The 17,593-nt window shown below is 37.9% G+C and overlaps 2 protein-coding genes across 2 annotated transcripts; both read right to left on the bottom strand.

Annotated features, from left to right (window-relative positions):
- Positions 1-1,501: 1,501 nt before the first annotated feature.
- Positions 1,502-6,975, bottom strand: LOC125224826. Its single transcript, XM_048128302.1, has 7 exons — positions 6,876-6,975; positions 6,641-6,692; positions 6,271-6,386; positions 5,905-5,988; positions 4,529-4,626; positions 3,876-4,150; positions 1,502-1,570 (listed from the first exon to the last, which is right to left on the bottom strand). The coding sequence occupies exons 1-6, from the start codon at positions 6,900-6,902 to the stop codon at positions 3,949-3,951; spliced, it is 579 nt and encodes a 192-aa protein (XP_047984259.1). The 5' UTR covers positions 6,903-6,975; the 3' UTR covers positions 1,502-1,570; positions 3,876-3,948.
- Positions 6,976-9,620: 2,645 nt separating this feature from the next.
- Positions 9,621-17,111, bottom strand: LOC125242716. The gene is made up of 6 exons (XM_048151622.1): positions 17,026-17,111; positions 14,051-14,090; positions 13,479-13,579; positions 13,056-13,148; positions 11,410-11,513; positions 9,621-10,943 (listed from the first exon to the last, which is right to left on the bottom strand). Exons 1-6 carry the CDS (start codon positions 17,053-17,055, stop codon positions 10,778-10,780), a joined length of 534 nt encoding a protein of 177 aa, XP_048007579.1. The 5' UTR covers positions 17,056-17,111; the 3' UTR covers positions 9,621-10,777.
- Positions 17,112-17,593: the final 482 nt, after the last annotated feature.

The following is a 17,593-nucleotide window of genomic DNA, read 5'->3' as shown; positions in this document are numbered from 1 at the left end:
ATTAGCTCTAGAATCTTTAGAAAGCAGAATATCAAAAAAATCAAAACGGTCCGACACAGATAAAAATAATAACAATCTCTGTTGAAAAAAATCATTGCTCTATCTTCAAAAACCAGGGAGGCAATAGTCGAGAGCGTTTGTATGGAGAATTGACCACCGTATCGTCTTAACCGACCAAACGTCGCTAGCTCGACAAAAATCATGAAAGTACCTAATCATAGTCTATATTCCGGTCAAAATACTTAAGTCAAGTAAAGATACTGCATGACTGTATATTTTAGAGTTTCAACTTCGCGAAAGGCATCATGCTTATGAGCCACACCGGCGGCGATCAGGATGTAGCTGGCTGCAACTCCCTGAGATCTGTATGTGAACTGAGTGGACTCGATCGGCATAACCTTGATGAAACTAAGCAAAAAGACTTCCCGGTTATCTGCCACAAAACGAGGATCCCATTCATGTTCCCCGTACTGATGCTAGATAGCACTGCTTTGGAGTCTGTGGCGCCCAAGAGTGATGTCTCTGTCAGCTGCTCTGCCAAAATTATACAGAACTGGTTCTAATTTTAATCGGTTTGAAAATATGACTTTTATAATACTTTTGCACAAAAGTTAAACATACATACATACATATAATCATGCCTGTATCCCATAAAGGGGTAGGCAGAGCACATGAATACTAAGTTCCAGTGCCACTCTTGGCAAAAAGGGGTTGAAAGAAATCCAAATTGTAACATTGCAGTGACAGGTCGCCAGCCTCTCGCCTACGCCACAATTTAACCCATATCCCACAGTCGACTCCTATGACACCCACGGGAAGAAAGGGGGTGGTGAAATTCTAAACCCGTCACCACACGGGTCACAAAAGTTAAAGACAGTAAATAAAGCTTCTCTTATCCAAGAAGTTTCTCTATTTGAATGACTCGATGACATGGTCTGTAAGTCGGTGGCAAGGTTTGCCATCTTGTGGCCAAAATAAGAACCATAAACAAGTACCCACTACCCACATAGATATTTCAGGTCGCCGATGTTTTTGTACGTATTCGTGCACGTAGAATGTTCTACCATCTTTTGGGTTACATCAGAATTATAAACGTTACATTTACGACACGCGCCCCTACGGTGCATGCTCCAAGAAACAAATTTATTGACCAATAATTAGGCTTTCCCTCGATATGACCAGAGTACCTTATTGGGTCAGATTAGATCCCACAGAACAAAATATCCAAGGGATTGGTAAGGATAGAGAAGGTTAAATAATAAATACAATTGTGTATTTTATCTCACATGTCTATTATAAAATTCCATACAAAAGCTTACCGAAACGTTTACGTCATTTCACGTTAAACATTCGTGTAAAAATTAACACAATGTTTTCTGGTTCACCATACAGGTGCCGTAGCCGAATGGCATTTCTCCGTTGCGAAACGAAAACGAAACGCCGCGAAAGGTAGTCTGGCTCTGTGGCGCCAATACGAATGAGCGATAGAGATAGATATCTACGAGCGTTTCGTTTCGTGAGCGTTTCGTGAGCGTTTGTGCCATTCAGCTACGCACCCTGGTATAGTAACCATCGATTTAAACTTCCCTAGATACACTATCACCTGCAAATTCGACACTCAAAAGTGTCCGATCGCTTAGTTGCAAATGTGTGCGTCTAGTTGACAAACGGAAACTTCGCAATGTAGTAAAAACTACTTTCATTTTTTTACAAAAACAACGTTATTTCTTAGTACTTAAAGTTCAATTTCAAATGCAAGCAATTGGCGGTTATGACATTAATGAATGTGATCATCGCGAAAGCCATAAAATTTTATTACCGCAGATCGCAGGTGTGCATATTTTTAAACAAATCTACGTCTTATTGCAACCAACATAAGTTTAATTTCGTTCGCGCTGCAACAATCTAAACGCCATTTTTACATTGGGAACGAGGATGGACAGAGGCATCATGGGAGTCGCGCTATGAGATGAAAGGCGAGATGAGGAAATTTGCGGTATTTGTGCGAAAAACTGTTTTAAAAAATCCTATTAGATAGAAAATTTCTTAAGGAACAAAACGTTTGGTATAACATTTTTCGAGATGTTGCGTATTTTAAGCGAAAAAAAATGAGTTTATACTGTATGATATTTTTATTGATATTATCTCAAACAAAAAAATATATAAGGTACGGCGGGACAATTTGGACTGGGGGACAATTGCAACTGATCAATACCTCCACGTTTTGCAATGTTTGCATTATTAAATAGAGTCAACTGAGGTATATACAGGGTGTCCCACGGCGATGTCACATGGAGGGAAAGTACCTTAAATATCGTAGATAGCATATTTTGCTGAAAGAAGACTTCATTTTATTTTCTAAACTTAGTAAAAGTGCATTATTATTTTTTTAATTTTTACTATGAGGACTTATACAGGGTGTATTTTGATAGCGGGTCAGTAAGGCCGGTATGAGATCCCGTAGTCCTACATGAAAATAGTCTAAGGGGACCATCCATCAATTTCAAATTTATGAAAAATGAAAAATTTTCAAAAATCTGTAAATGCCATTTTTCATCAATTTGAAATTGATGGATGGTCCCCTTAGACTATTTTCATGTAGGACTACGGGATCTCATACCGGCCTTACTGACCCGCTATCAAAATACATCCTGTATAAGTCCTCATAGTAAAAATCAAAAAAATTTGAATGCACATTTACTAAATAAATAAATAAATAAATATTATAGGACATTCTTACACAGACTGACTGAGGCCCACGGTAAGCTCAAGAAGGCTTGTGTTGTGGGTACTCAGACAACGATATATATAATATATAAATACTTATATTCATAGAAAACATCCATGACTCGGGAACAAATATCTGTGCTCATCACACAAACAAATGCCCTTACCGGGATTCGAACCCGGGACCGCGGTGTAGCAGGCAGGGTCACTACCGACTGCGCCAGACCGGTCGTCAAAGTTTCTAAGTTTTGAGAATAAAATAAAGTCTTCTTTCAGCAATATAAACTATCTACGATATTTAAGGTATTAAACAGTTGAGGGATTGTATGTGGTGTGTGAGGGATGGAGCACTTGGAGAATATGAATTAAGTAGCTATTAAAACAAAGAAGAATTGAATGATGACATTAATTTATTATTCTACGTAATTTCTTTCAAAGCTTTGTGTGGGTAAATCTTCTCTCCGCTCCTCAGCTATAATCTTGCGCCATTTTTCCCTTTCAACGTCTTGTTTTGGGAATCTGGAATAAAAACCATTTTTATTACTTAAAAACGAATTTGCTATTCCCGGGTTGTTTCTTTTTATAATTAAAGTAATTTATAAGATAATATGTATTAATGTTATTGAATTGAAATCATTTATTTCAGACTTATTGGTCCATAATAATAAATAAATACATACATTATTAATATGAAATAGGCTTCTTTTACAAAAAATATATATTAGCGACTCCATCATTCCATTTTTAACTATGTTCCACTTCAACTATCTTTTGTCGCCGTCCGCTCATTACTAGTATAGCGCGAGAGAAAGAGACAAACTGCGTAAGACCAAATCAAGGAATTTACTTTAATTATTCTAGAAAATAAATGTTTTTAGTAAGTTAGGAAGCCATTTTGGCCACAAATGCATAACATTATAAAATTATTAACAATTACTTACCGGAAATACGATACGTCAACCTTTTTTAACGTATATAAGGTGTTATTTTTGCACTTTTTTACGGAGCACTTAGGCATGTTGCCGACACGGCGGGTGAAGCGCTACTGACCGCCCAATTGTGCTTAGAACATTTTCAAGCACAATTTGCTGCGGACACATTCTAAGCCGTGATGGTGCATCTAGGTAGTTTAGATCGATGATAGTAACTTCCAGAGAGCACTTATCCTAAATGTTGACTTTTATTATCCAAAATCTTTTCCATGGTCTCATCAACAGTCTGTCAATGTTTAAGTATTTTAGTGGAGCAACTCAGTGGAATCCCTCTCGCAGGTGACATCAGCTTGACACCATATTTGCCGCCATCCTGGTACAGTACGGGGAATGGAAAGTCCACTCTTTGCTCGACGCAGTAAACATGTCTCTTCAACAACTCATAGTCGTTCAAACCAAGTTGATCATCTGGCGTAAGGCGTGTGTGTTTTCTGGATAGAAATTAAAATAAGTTTAATATCTACACGTTTCTGAAGACTACCAGAAGAAGTACCAGGATTGTGAATGTTCCCCACATTCGCAAATGCATACAACTACATTACATAACTTTATCTACATTAATATGATACATAAGTTTTATAGAGTACAGTATGAACAGGTATCATCTCTCGAATCGGGCTCTACAGCCACGCACGTAAGTATCGCAAGGATGCTGCTTGAATCATCTGTTATAGATGCAAAGGCCTGTTAGTTAGTACAGGTAGATATAAGTCTTAATTCAGGAATCCATCATTGCAAATATGATCCTTTCTTGCAAATCTGACTCATGCGCTTATATGTAGTTATTAAGTATTGATGGTGTAACTTACCCGCATTCCTCGATTTGGATCGAAACGCTGTAGTTGGCGGTGTGCGGGACATACCAGACCGTACCATCTTCGTCTTTGATCATGTATATTTTCTTGCGCTGAAAATTATCAAGTATTTCCATTACGGCCTGGCTGAAACTAACTACATTGTGCTTGTGACTATGTAAGACAGTGTAAGGTCGGAGCATAGAAGTAAGATGACAAAGAAGAACCGTCGAATATTAAAAGTGAGCCCAAAACTAGACCAATGTCAAGTGTCATTGGGAGTATTACATTCAGAAATTATGCACTAATTATGAATAATTTTGTAATTATGAATAATTTGCTTTTCTAACTGTTTAATCGAAACGGAAATCACCCACTGTATCCTCTAAATGCAACTATTTGTACTGAAAGGTCCGATTAATCCGTTAACTTAAATTGAGTAGGCCGCTAGCGGCCGCTGCCTGTCATCAATAATGGTCACGTTTTTTTCATTTGTAGTCTGCCTTTTTTCTACAGGATGATCATATATACGTAACAGCTTCTCTTTTGCACACTTCAGCAGTCTTTAAGCGTAAGCGAAATGAGAGGTCCGTGGGGCTGAGTGCATGCTCATATTATTTTTTTTTTTTTTATATTGACATTGACGACCGGTCTGGCCTAGCGCCTTCCCCCAATCCCCCAATATTTATTTATTTATTTATTTTCCCCTCACTAGCTCGGAAACACGTGTTTTGTCCTTTAATACCAGCGGGTAAAAACGCATTTTATCCACTAGTGAGTAAAGTAATTTGACCTTGAATAAAGTCAAATTAACTGCTTTTAAATTGATAAAGTATGTGAATCTAGTAATAAAGACGATTTACCACCTATAGAACTACTGGAAGCAGTGATAAACGCATTTTTTTGCGTTGTAGTTTCCTCGCTATAGTGAGGGGAAAATTTATTTACCATATTGGGCGTGCAGCGAGGCAGGACGTGCGGCGTGTATATCAAACAATTGAAGCTCATACAAGTGTCCTGAGTCGACGCTGCATAATGTGGATGCACGCTCACCCGCCCCGCTTCACGCCACTCTGACGGCCCAGCCACGTGCCAGACGTGCGAATGAAAAGTCCCATCGCTGTGTCTCGCTTCAATGTATTGCCGCCGCTCGCCGCTGTCGCGCTTAGACCAATGTCGATGCTGAGCCGTGAGCGTTCCGTCCCGAGCGTCCACTCCGTCCTTACACTAAAGCTGAGTTTAGACCAGCAAGTTATTGCTGCAAGTTTTGAGACACAGCTATATGTAAGAGTGAGTGGCAAATATCTGCATCTCTTTCTTGCGTATACTTCTGTCTCAAAACTTGCAGCAATAACTTGCACGTCTAAACTCAGCTTAAGATGTATACTTACGTCAGGCATAGATGGTTTGCAGTTTCCAACGTCTAGCACATCACCGTCCCGGTCGCTAATATCTTCTGGTGCATATTGCATGTACTAAAATAAGATAAGGGTAGGCATAAGTACTACTAAAATAGGTGAAAAATATTTTAAGAATTATCTACCATTTGTGATTTATTTGTGCAAATAAATAACTATCAAAATTGCTGTAAGTTGTATCGGCATCTCGGTGAGTATGACTATTTTTGGGTCACTTGCACGTTCTAGATTTGCCTCGGAGTTCATACACTACCTACACTACCCTCTTTTACAAGAAAGCCGTGTGCCTTGGTTGGGTAACCTTTATTCCTAATTTGAAGTACTGTACCACAAACTTACTTGTCCACTTAAAACATCGTCGAATATCTTTTGTAGGTTTTTGTACCCCTCGGTTTGTATCCAACAGTAATTTCTTCCCTTGCATTCATATGGCCAGGAATCTTCAATTGCATTGCCTGAAATCAATGGTATTTAGTTAGGTACTTCAGGCCCCGTAGCCGAATGGCATTTCTACGACGCGAAACGAAACGCCCCAAAAGGTAGTCTGGCTCTGTCGCGCCAATATACAAGAGCGATAGAGATAGATATCTACGAGCGTTTCGTTTCGTGAGCGTATCGTGAGCGTTTGTGCATTCGGCTACGCACGCAGTAGTATATAAAAAAATACATAGTTATTTTATATAAATACATTTTATATAATGAATATTACCAGGATGGTATGGAATAGAGTAGGATTCTGAAAGATTCGTCAGAACGGCGAGCTGAAATCATAAACGAATTAAAATATTAGCAAAAAATCAATAAATTACAATAAAATATTGCACATGCATAAATATTAAAACGTAAAACTTGTAGTAAAACTCAGAGACCAATCAATTTTGGAAATAGATGTGTGTTCAAATGTTTTTTAAGAAAAAAAGAAAATTATATAAAAAATAACATACCACGAACACAAATATCACTGTAGCCATTCTCCTAAAGTATTTTGTTATTAAGTACAGTCAAGAGGTACACACAGTAACTGATGGCCACATACAAGTTAACTTATCTTATATAGCCGCAGATTTTCCCTGTTCTGCACGTCACAGGATAAAGGTACTTCGATAACGCTCGTGTAATATGGTGCAATGGAATTAATTATACCTATATATAACATAACTAGCTTTTACCCGCGGTTTCACTCGCGTTAAATTCAAAAATTGCGGAATGCTCCATATAAACTTCCACCCCCCATTTTAGGGAAGCGGGGGGTCAGAAAGAGACAAAAAATGGCCTATATCACTCTCCATCCCTTCAATTATCTCCACTTAAAAAAAACACTTCAATTCATCGCTCCGTTTTGCCATGAAAGACGGACAAACAAACAGACACACACACTTTCCCATATATATGACACTAGCTTTTGCCCGCGGCTTCGCTCGCGTTAGAAAGAGACAAAAAGTAGCCTATGTCACTCTGCATCCCTTCAACTATCTCCACTTAAAAAATGACGTCAATTCGTCGCTCCATTTTGCCGTTAAAGACGGACAAACAAGCAGACACACACACTTTCCCATTTATAATATTAGTATGGATTAGTATTAGTATATGACATTAGTATTAGTATTGATAATATTAGGTACTTAATACCACGGCAAACCCACTTAAAAGGTTCGTTTTTTTTCACTGGGTTAAGAATTTCACTTAAATTTTCCAACTTTGCTCTCTCTACGCGAAAACGCCATTTCGATCTCGGTCTAATCGCGAAAAGCGGTTTTTCCGCAGGTTTTAGGGGGTCCTTTGGAGTGTACAGATTTCTTGGGGTCGGCAACGCGCCGATAGGACCGATAAAACATAAATTTAAGCCGCCATCTTTGATTTTTGCCTTTGAAATCCTTCCGACGTCCGATATCGGCTCGGATAATATGAAAACGCACTAACACCTCTGGAGTTGCAGACATCTATCTGCAACCCTCACCACTGCTTACCATCAGAAGAGCAGTATGCTTGTTTGTACAAAAAAACTCGGCAGATAATGCCGTCGCCGCTCTTTTGTATGAAATTCCTTTATGTTTTTGTCAAGTTGCTTCGCCTGAATAATAAATAAATAAAATAAATAAATATTATAGGACATTCTTCCACAGATTGACTGAGGCCCACTGTAAGCTCAAGAAGGCTTGTGTTGTGGGTACTCAGACAACGATATATATAATATATAAATACTTATATACATAATAGAAAACATCCATGACTCGGGAACAAATATCTGTGCTCATTACACAAATAAATGCCCTTGCCGGGATTCGAACCCGAGGCCGCGGCGTAGCAGGCAGGGTCACTACCGACTGCGCCAGACCGGTTGTCAATTTGGTCATGTAATGGCCTGGTAATGTCGTCAAGTTTCAGGCCATGTAAGTAGTTAGTTAATAATTTGGATAGGTACCATTGGCAACACTGTTAAATCTTGATACTTTGAAGCTTATTAGTTATTACGTGAGAAAAGTCTACTTATTCTTCTTTTCATTATGTAATTACACTTAAAGCATTAATTGTACTACATTAAATTAAATTAATTATTGCCTTATCGCGGAACCGCATACGCATCCTTTGACGCAACAGGAAAACATAGGTAAGTACACAGTTGCTAACTCGGTTGTACTCGTGTACTTAAATATGGGAAATACTTACATTATTTACACATTGTATGTACTCGTATTTAATTCAGCCATAACATCAGACGGCAGAAGGCTGCATAAATATCTGACGTCTCATCGACAATCTTATGGCGCTAGAATAGGCTACTTGACCCTTTTTTATTAACCCCCGACGCAAAAACGACGGTAAGTTTGACGTGTCTGTCTGTCTGTTTGTCTGTCTGTGTGTGTCTGTCTGTGGCATCGTAGCTCCCGAACGGATGGACCGATTTAGATTTAGTTTTTTTTTTGTCTAAAAGGTGAGTTAGTCGGGAGTGTTCTTAGTCATGTTTCATGAAAATCGGTCTACTATGTCGCGCGTGAAGTTGACCGATCGCATCAGAAACACTGTACTACGCTCCAAAACACGGATAACTGACGTAGCTGAAACAGCCGCCAAGCTTAAGTGGGACTGGGCAGGGCACGTTTGTCGTATGCCGGATGACATGTGGGCTAAAGCGACAACCAATTGGGTCCCACCAAATCGAACCCGGGGTCGCGGAAAGCCTCGACGACGTTGGCGAGATGACCTTGACGCTTTTGATGAGAACTGGTGGGAAACGGGTCAGGACCGGGATACGTGGAAAGCGAAGAGGGAGGCCTTTGCCCAGCAGTGGGACACTCTAGGCTCATATAAATAAAAAAATGTCGCGCTCGGGGTTTTTTCAAAATTTTAGTTTTGTGTTTAGGTTATTTAAAGTCGTTCTTATATGATTAAGTATTGTCCAATTAACCGAACAATTAAAGGCAAAAAATATTTTTAAAGTATACTTTTACGTAATCAGGCGAAAACAACACAGTCATGTTAATCTATAGATTATCTGTGCATCAGGTCATACTCTTCCGCAGCAAGCTCTGTGGAGTTATGGGTATCCAATGTATCCATAGACGATGACAAACGCTTACCATCAAATGTTCCGTCCGCTTGTTTACCACATTTTTATTGTTCTTATAAACAATTTTATCTGTATAGATAGAAAATTTATTCAAGCAAGTTCAAAAATAATAACAACAATAATCGTATAAAATGTTTATTCGTTTATAGTAAAACGCAATACAGAATTTACAATTTACAATTCAACATTCTATTGAATCTATAAGCGACAATTCGACAATAGTAACAAAAACTTGTGTCAATGACACTCGCGAAAGTTTACGTCCACCGTGTGTTTTGTGCCTAACTTGATTTTAATAGCAATCGTATGGCATGGGTTAGCTGTTAACTGGCATCAGGGTTTAGAGGCTGGAGACTTGCGGGTATAAACTATGTACCTAAGTAGAAACGGATCCCTTTGCTTGACATAATGATTGAAAGTCATAATGTAATTATTGCCATATTATCATTTATCATAATCCTGAAACGGTTAACTTTTCAGGGTTTTCATTGTGGTCATTTATAGATAGGTTAGGTTAGGTTTGTTTTAAGGCATTCCTGAAAAGTTACGTGTTTCTGAGCAACACTAAATTATGACTAACGATAATGTGGACAAAAGATATATTAGGACTTTATGGGAACGAATAGACACCCAAGAACGTACAAAACTACAAACCTACTCTCTTACTCCGCCTTTAGTTTGAGATATCCTCGGCCACTGATTAATGGTAAGTATTTATGAGATATTTGCTCTGCTAGTCAGACAAGGAGTAGTGTAATCTTTATTTTTTATCACTCAAAAGCAATTGGTAAATTGCTATCAAATAATCTTCTTTCTAGTGTCTCTCATGATTATGCCAATATTGGCATATGCTTAGTTCGTTATTAATTAGCAAAGGCCTTGACTATATCAAATGATACGCCTAACAGCTAGACTCCAAAAGCTCCTATCCTACTGAAACTTATCTTTTCTAGTAACAGAGGCGGGAAATAAACATACTGGTGTGGTGTCTTCTTTCTTTTATGTCTCCTTTCAATTATCCTAATAATTTATTAGCCTCTCTCTCTCTCTCTCTCTCTCTCTCTCTCTCTCTGTCTCTCATCTTAGCGTTTTCCCGGTTGCATCCTCAGCTCGAGCGCTTCGGAGCCCGGGGTCCGCTGCCCGGCTTTTCCTCCTCCACTTCGCACGGTCTTCTGCAACCCTGGTTGTGAAGCCATTGGCACGCATATCAACCCCAAACATACTGGTTTCTCAAATATTTGATGTATCCTTTCAATTCTCCTAATAGTTTACGAATAGTTAGGATGTTTCACACACACAGTCGATAGGAATTGGACTGTCGATTGCGTTCACTTTGTTATTCTGAGGGTCATATACGAATAACAAGGTGTTGATGAACTTCTGCTTGCACATTGTTTCGGTGTTGGAATCTTGTCGTAGTAGGTTTTGAAAGCAGGGCTCGTCTCTGTAATAAAAAAATCTAACATGAAGTTCTTAACCTACAATCGATTGCTCAAAGTATCTTTTGATTGAATGAACCGTTTAGTTGATTTAGTTTTGAAGCTTTTCACCCGGTTCAATGTCGATAAACTTGGTAGTAATCCGGGTCTTTTCTATTTGTATGATATAAGATCTCTCAATGGTTCTTTAATCTCTCTTTCTTGCAGTTTAAGACCTGAATGGATGCTCGAAGCGGAGAGTTTGGCGGGGAGGGCGAGCGTGCGTGCACGCTATGCAGCATTGACTCAGGACCCTTGTATGAGATTCAATTGTTTTGACATTCACGCCGCATGCCGCGCCACGCTGCACGCCCAATATTATCGCGCACCTGAGTGCACTTTGGGCCCCTTGCACTAACAACGTCTTCATCAAATTAGTCGATTATGTAATAATGTCCTATAACAATTATGTATGTAATTTAATACACTCACGTGATCTCACACGTCACGTGCGGTATCTTTTGCTCGAAGAATTTCGATTGCACTACGATTTGCGGAACGTGGTCTTTATTTCTGAGCTCGTACGGAGTCTTCATCTGCAAAAGTTAATTATCTAATTATCAAAAAAACGATAGATGTATTGTGTATGATGATTTTGATTATATGTGTGGGTAAATCAAGAACAGAAATTGTTTTATTTCTTTATGGAACCCGAGTATAACCAAAGTAGCAATGGTAGAATAAAATTGTCCGACGTTTTTTTTCGTGTTTGGTAAGGGACAATTGTAAAAATGAATACCTAGTTGGTTAATTTAATTAACAGTAAGTAAATATAAGGGCGTGAAGATCGACCAAACAGACGGTGGGTTGACGATGTAACCCAGGCCGCAGGGAAACAGTGGATGACGCTAGCTCTAGATAGGGACACTTTGGAGGAGGCCTTCACCCAATGAGGGGTTCATCAAAGGAAAGAAGATATAGACAAGAATATATATGTAAAACAATTGATGAATAAATGGCTTTTTTCATATATTTATTTTTAAATATAAACCATGAAAGCTTTTCCGCCACTCGATTTTCTCTCACTTGATCTCGATACTCGTACTTTTATAATTATAGTAATTGGTGAAATGTTTTACTAAAAGATCATATCAGAGCCCAATGGAAAGACTAATAATAACATTTTTTAACCCATGCTGACGTAGGTATTTTATTTCAATACAACATTGACGACCGGTCTGGCGCAGTCGGTAGTGACCCTGCCTGCTGCGCCGCGGTCCCGGGTTCGAATCCCGGTAAGGGCATTTATTTGTGTGATGAGCAACAGATATTTGTTCCTGAGTCATGGATGTTTTCTATGTATATAAGTATTTACATATTATATATATCGTTGTCTGAGTACCCACAACACAAGCCTTCTTGAGCTTACCGTGGGCCTCAGTCAATCTGTGTAAGAATGTCCTATAATATTTATTTATTATTTATTATTTATGTCAAAGTATAAGTTCTAGTGTTCATAAGAAAGAGCACAAATTTGAGCAGCGGCGGTTGGAAAACCTGGATGCTAAGCGCCATATCCGAAAGACGCGAGCTAAGCCCTCCTACACGTATATCTCCAACACGTCTGGACAGCTCCAATGTGTCTTCACGACCAAGGGCCTATTGCATAACAATTTACAACTCATATTACAAGCGGTAGTCCCCCTCCAATTCATTTTATAAGAAAGAGAGTTCCACTTGTAATACAAGTTGTAAATTGTTATGCAATAGGCCCCGGGTTTGGGTTTGCAAGCCACATCAGAGCATACCGGTCTGGCTCAGTCGGTAGTGACCCTGCCTGCTGAGCCGCGGTCCTGGGTTCGAATCCCGGTAAGGGCATTTATTTGTGTGATGAGCACAGATATTTGTTCCTGAGTCATGGATGTTTTCTATGTATATAAGTATGTATTTATCTATTTAAGTATGTATATCGTCGCTTAGCACCTATAGTACAAGCTTTGCTTAGTTTGGGGCTAAGTTGATTTGTGTAAGATGTCCCCAATATATTTATATTTATACCATCATCCGGACAATAATTGTTGATGAAGTCGCCTTTGTCGGATACGACAAGGAAGGAGATAATGATGATGAAAACATACCTCCATGACTGTTTTACAATTGCCGCCAGTGCTCCCGGGTTCGAGTTTGGGTGTGTCTATGGCACCTTCTCTTTTTCTTCGATGAAGCTTTGGCTGAAAAAAAAACAATTTAAGAACAAAAATTCAACAATAGTGTACTTCTTTTATTAGGTTTTTAAATGATCCATTTTTAAAAGGACATTTAATTTTGATTTAAATGTGTGTCTAATTTAGTGTTTTTCTCTCATTGACTAGTACGGTATAAAGATAGGTAGGTATGGTTCACTATGTAAAAAACTTATTTTTTTAACGCTCAAGCTTCGACTTTTAATACTGCTTGATACGATCGTGTTTTAATTTTGATTTATTTCGCTGGCTTAGCACGAAGAGCTACCTTTAGTGCATTCATAAAAATCTGCTTAGCTTTAAATCTTGGTATCTTACCAATTCTTTAATGAGAAGTCTGTCGATTTCCTGCTGGGGATAGTCAGCCGGCTTTATATCGCAGAAAGTCTTCCCATTACATCCATTTTGTGTGTCCGGATCTGGAAAATTCATAATGTCATATTTATAATTACGATTATCAATACGATTTTTAAATTACTTATTATAAATTATGAAGAGAGGAAATTCGAAATCTCTAAATCGACTCGAGTTATTAATGCCTCGTCGCATTCATTTGTTTTGTTTGAAATATCTTAACACATTCGACGTATGCTATAGCATAGGCGACTCATTTGTTTCCTTTAGTCTATGACAGATGACGTCACTAGCCGTCCGTGAACTTGTTAAAAGTGAAACACTTATAGGTGATTTTAACTCTTTCCTGAAATTAAGCCATACCTGTAGTGTTATGTACGAAAAGTGTTGTAGAAAAGTTTTTAAATGGACGTTGATAAAATGTATGCCACTGTACATAATAAGAAATTATGCAACAGTTACATAAATAACTATTACATAAGTTATTGTTGCTAGTGTTGGTAAACCTAAATAAATAAATAAATAAAAATGTATACCTTTGGACAGATATTTTCCGTGGACAGCTAGTGTTGACGCCTGGAAGCATAACATAATGACTCATTAAGATTTATACGTATTATTATGCTAAGAAATTATATTACTAAGAGGTCTTCCCTACTGAGTTCACTATGACGGCAAATAATTGTTTTCAGTCATATTATTCTAGTAATATTGTTCTTTTCGAACCGGTGTCGGCTTAGGCGGATGAAAAATATTCCTGGAAATTACTCATGTGCAATATAAGTCATGATGAGATCGTGGACAATATTAATTTGACCAATCTCAAATTAATTTAAAAATATGAATGTATAATACGACTTTATATGAACATAATATAAGTTCATATTATTAAATTAAAACGGGACTTAATCGCGTAAAAATTACGTTTATATTTAACCAGAACGGTGCGGGTAAGTAGTTCGAAAAACTCGTACCTACAGCTAGAAGATGTTGATACAACTCCCAGCCAGCCGTGACCACGGACGTCATGTCCCAAACGTCGGGTTAGTTATAAACGTAAGTTTTACGCGATTAAGTCCCGTTTTAATTTAATAATATGAGTGAAGATCGTGTTAGTTTAAATCAATAAATAATATAAGTTATATAAGAAACTAAGACTACTTAAGCTTAAAAGCTAGCTTACATCTAAAATTAATTTCAAAATTTTACGAGGTATAAATATAGTCACAGTTTCGTTTTCTTTCAACCCCTTATTTGCCAAGAGTGGCACTGAAGCTTTAGTAGTTTCATGTGCTCTGCCTACCCCTTTATGGGATACAGGCGTGATTGTATGTATGTATGTATGTATAAATATAGTTAACAGACAAATTTAAATACGAGGAAAAACCTGAATTCATGATAAAACGTCTGATAAACTGCCTTGATATTTGCTGAAGAGTAAATTGCTATTTCAAGTTTTCAGGACCCATCTCATAGGTCAATTTGCTCAATTATGACCTACAATTATATCCGCTACGATTGCAGGTGAATAAAAATCAAACCACAGTTCAAATTAGCCGCTTTACTTATTAAAGTTTCGTAAGTATATTTCCTTTATTTATCTTCCTTCTTAAGTTAGGTTTTGTACAATATGAGTATAAAAGTAAAATAAAAATAACACTTACAAAACAATATAAAACATATAAACACATTATAAAAAACCTAACCTAGGGTGCCGCCAGCAGCAGGGCAGGGCCCAAGCTGCCGGTGGTTAGGGCTGCAGGAACCGTCGGACTATCCGCGCCGTGTCCAAGATCACCGCCTTCTGCATCTGGCCCTTGATCCATCCACCTAGCGAGAGTCTCTTAAGATGGTGGTCGAGACTCTTCGCTATGAGACCGTTCGCTGAAACGACTATCGGAACAATGATCGTTGAATCAACATCCCACATGGCGGTTATCTCGTGAGCCAAGTCTAGGTACTTACTGGACTTGTCCTTCTCGGCTTTCTTTCTTTCGTATATTAATTATTATGTAATTATTTTGTGGAATTAACCCTTTTAACAAAAATAAGTGTCAGAAAATTTTTTAACGGTTTTTCAGTAGGCATTACTCGTACAGCTCGAAGAAACTCTATCTTGATTTAGAAGCCTTGAGTTAGAGTCTCATCTTAGACAGTAATATTTCCAATTTTAAATTAATGAACCTCATACTTTCTGCTTGTTAAATACGTAGTGTGGTGTAACTAGATATATTGAAGCTAAGGAGCTAAGCGGATTCTCAAAACACCATTCCTAAAAGCTCCCTTGATTGTTAAACAAAAAATAGATTTTGTAATACGGCAGCAAAATGTTGTATATTTTACGGCGAGAGCGTACATTGTGAACGTCAATTGTGAACGAACCAAAAGATAATTGATCAAAAATAAAATCCAAAAAGTAGGGCTGAGGGATTCAATAACGCCCAAGGTGGAAATATGATCACACAAACTATATTATAAGGGTAGGTAATTAAAGATGCAAAAGAAATCAACTGAAAGCTATAATAGCTATGATTTTCATTCACCGATTTTTGTAAAAATCGTGTACAGTCACATGTCATGTACAGTTGTTAGAAAACTTGTAATTAAAGTCAATTTTTTTTGTTTATTAATTAAATTAAATTAAATTAAATTAGATTAAAATAGCCTTTCTTACTGAGTTTTAATTTAAGTTTGAATTATCATTGTTGGCATTAAAGTTAAGTTTCATATTTTGGTTTTTGATTTTATATCTGTTCTTTAGTTTTTTTTAAATTAAGTCTTGTAGCTCAGTTTGCCTCCTGGCAAAGGCCTCCTCTAAATCCCTCCAGTGTGTCCTGTCCATGGTTGCTCTTCTCCAGAATGGTCCCGCTATTAGTTTTATTTCATCTTCCCATCTACAGAGCTGTGGGCCTTTCTTACGGCTGTATCCTCTGGGGTACCAGTTAGTGATCTTTTTACTCCATTTTCCTTCTTTCGAGCGCATCATATGACCTGTCCATTTCTATTTTAATTGGTCTATTCTCTGTAGGATATCTGTCAGTTTGGTCTTCTCTCTTATGTCGATATTTCGTACTCTATCGCTTCTTCTGAGTCCCAAAATGCTCCTCTCCATCGCACGCTGGCATGACGCGAGTTTTTCTCTATGTACCTACTTCTGTGAGGGCCCAAGTTTCACATCCATACGTTAAGCATGGGAGGATACAGGTGTTAAATACCTTACGTTTAGTTGTCATGCTAAAGTATTTGTTCTTCATGATATACTTTAGGGACCAATATTTTTTCCAACCACTTGTAATTCTTTTCTCAACCTCCTTTGACATATGGTCATCAAATGAAATAATTTGGCCCAGATATACGTACTCCTGCACATATTCCAACTATTAATTAAATTAAAGACCTGGTTAACTTAACTACTACATGTTAGATTACAGTCCTTTAAAAATAGCCCACTTGCTGGTAACACACGATGTATAATATTGATAATTGATCGTCTATCCTCTTAAAAACTTACCGTTAGCAGCATAAATGCTATGGACACCATTATTGGTTTATACACGGCTATGCCACACCTTTCGCGACCACTCTTCACAATACGCCTCGCTCCAATAACTTGCACGAGGATAACGTCACTTATATACCTAAATAATGTATCCTTATTTACTGGAGCGATACGTATGACGACCGGACTAGTCCAGCGGGTGGTCATCCTGCCTGCTGAGCCGCGGGGTTCGAATCACGGTATGGGTAATATTTTTTTGTGTGATGTACATATATTTGTTCCTTACTCATGGATGTTTTCTATGTATATAAGTATTTGTATACTCGTATATATTGTAGTACCCACAACACAGGCCTTCTTGAGCTTTCCGTGAGACTGTCAATCTGTGTAAGACTGACCTAATAGTGTTTTATTTACTATTTATTGGATATATCACATATATCAAAGCAAAGTAGTATTAAAAAGGAGTATCTTGCCTTTTACAATTAACAGGCTGATATCGTTTGGATAACTGCTCAGCTGTGGATCCCTTTATGCACTTATCCGTTCAAACGCAATGCACGTGAAGCAAGAAGGCTCT

This window comes from Leguminivora glycinivorella, chromosome 3, assembly GCF_023078275.1.
Source record: "Leguminivora glycinivorella isolate SPB_JAAS2020 chromosome 3, LegGlyc_1.1, whole genome shotgun sequence".
NCBI classification, from domain to species: Eukaryota; Metazoa; Arthropoda; class Insecta; order Lepidoptera; family Tortricidae; genus Leguminivora; species Leguminivora glycinivorella.
This window is presented reverse-complemented; position numbering and strand designations above follow the sequence as displayed.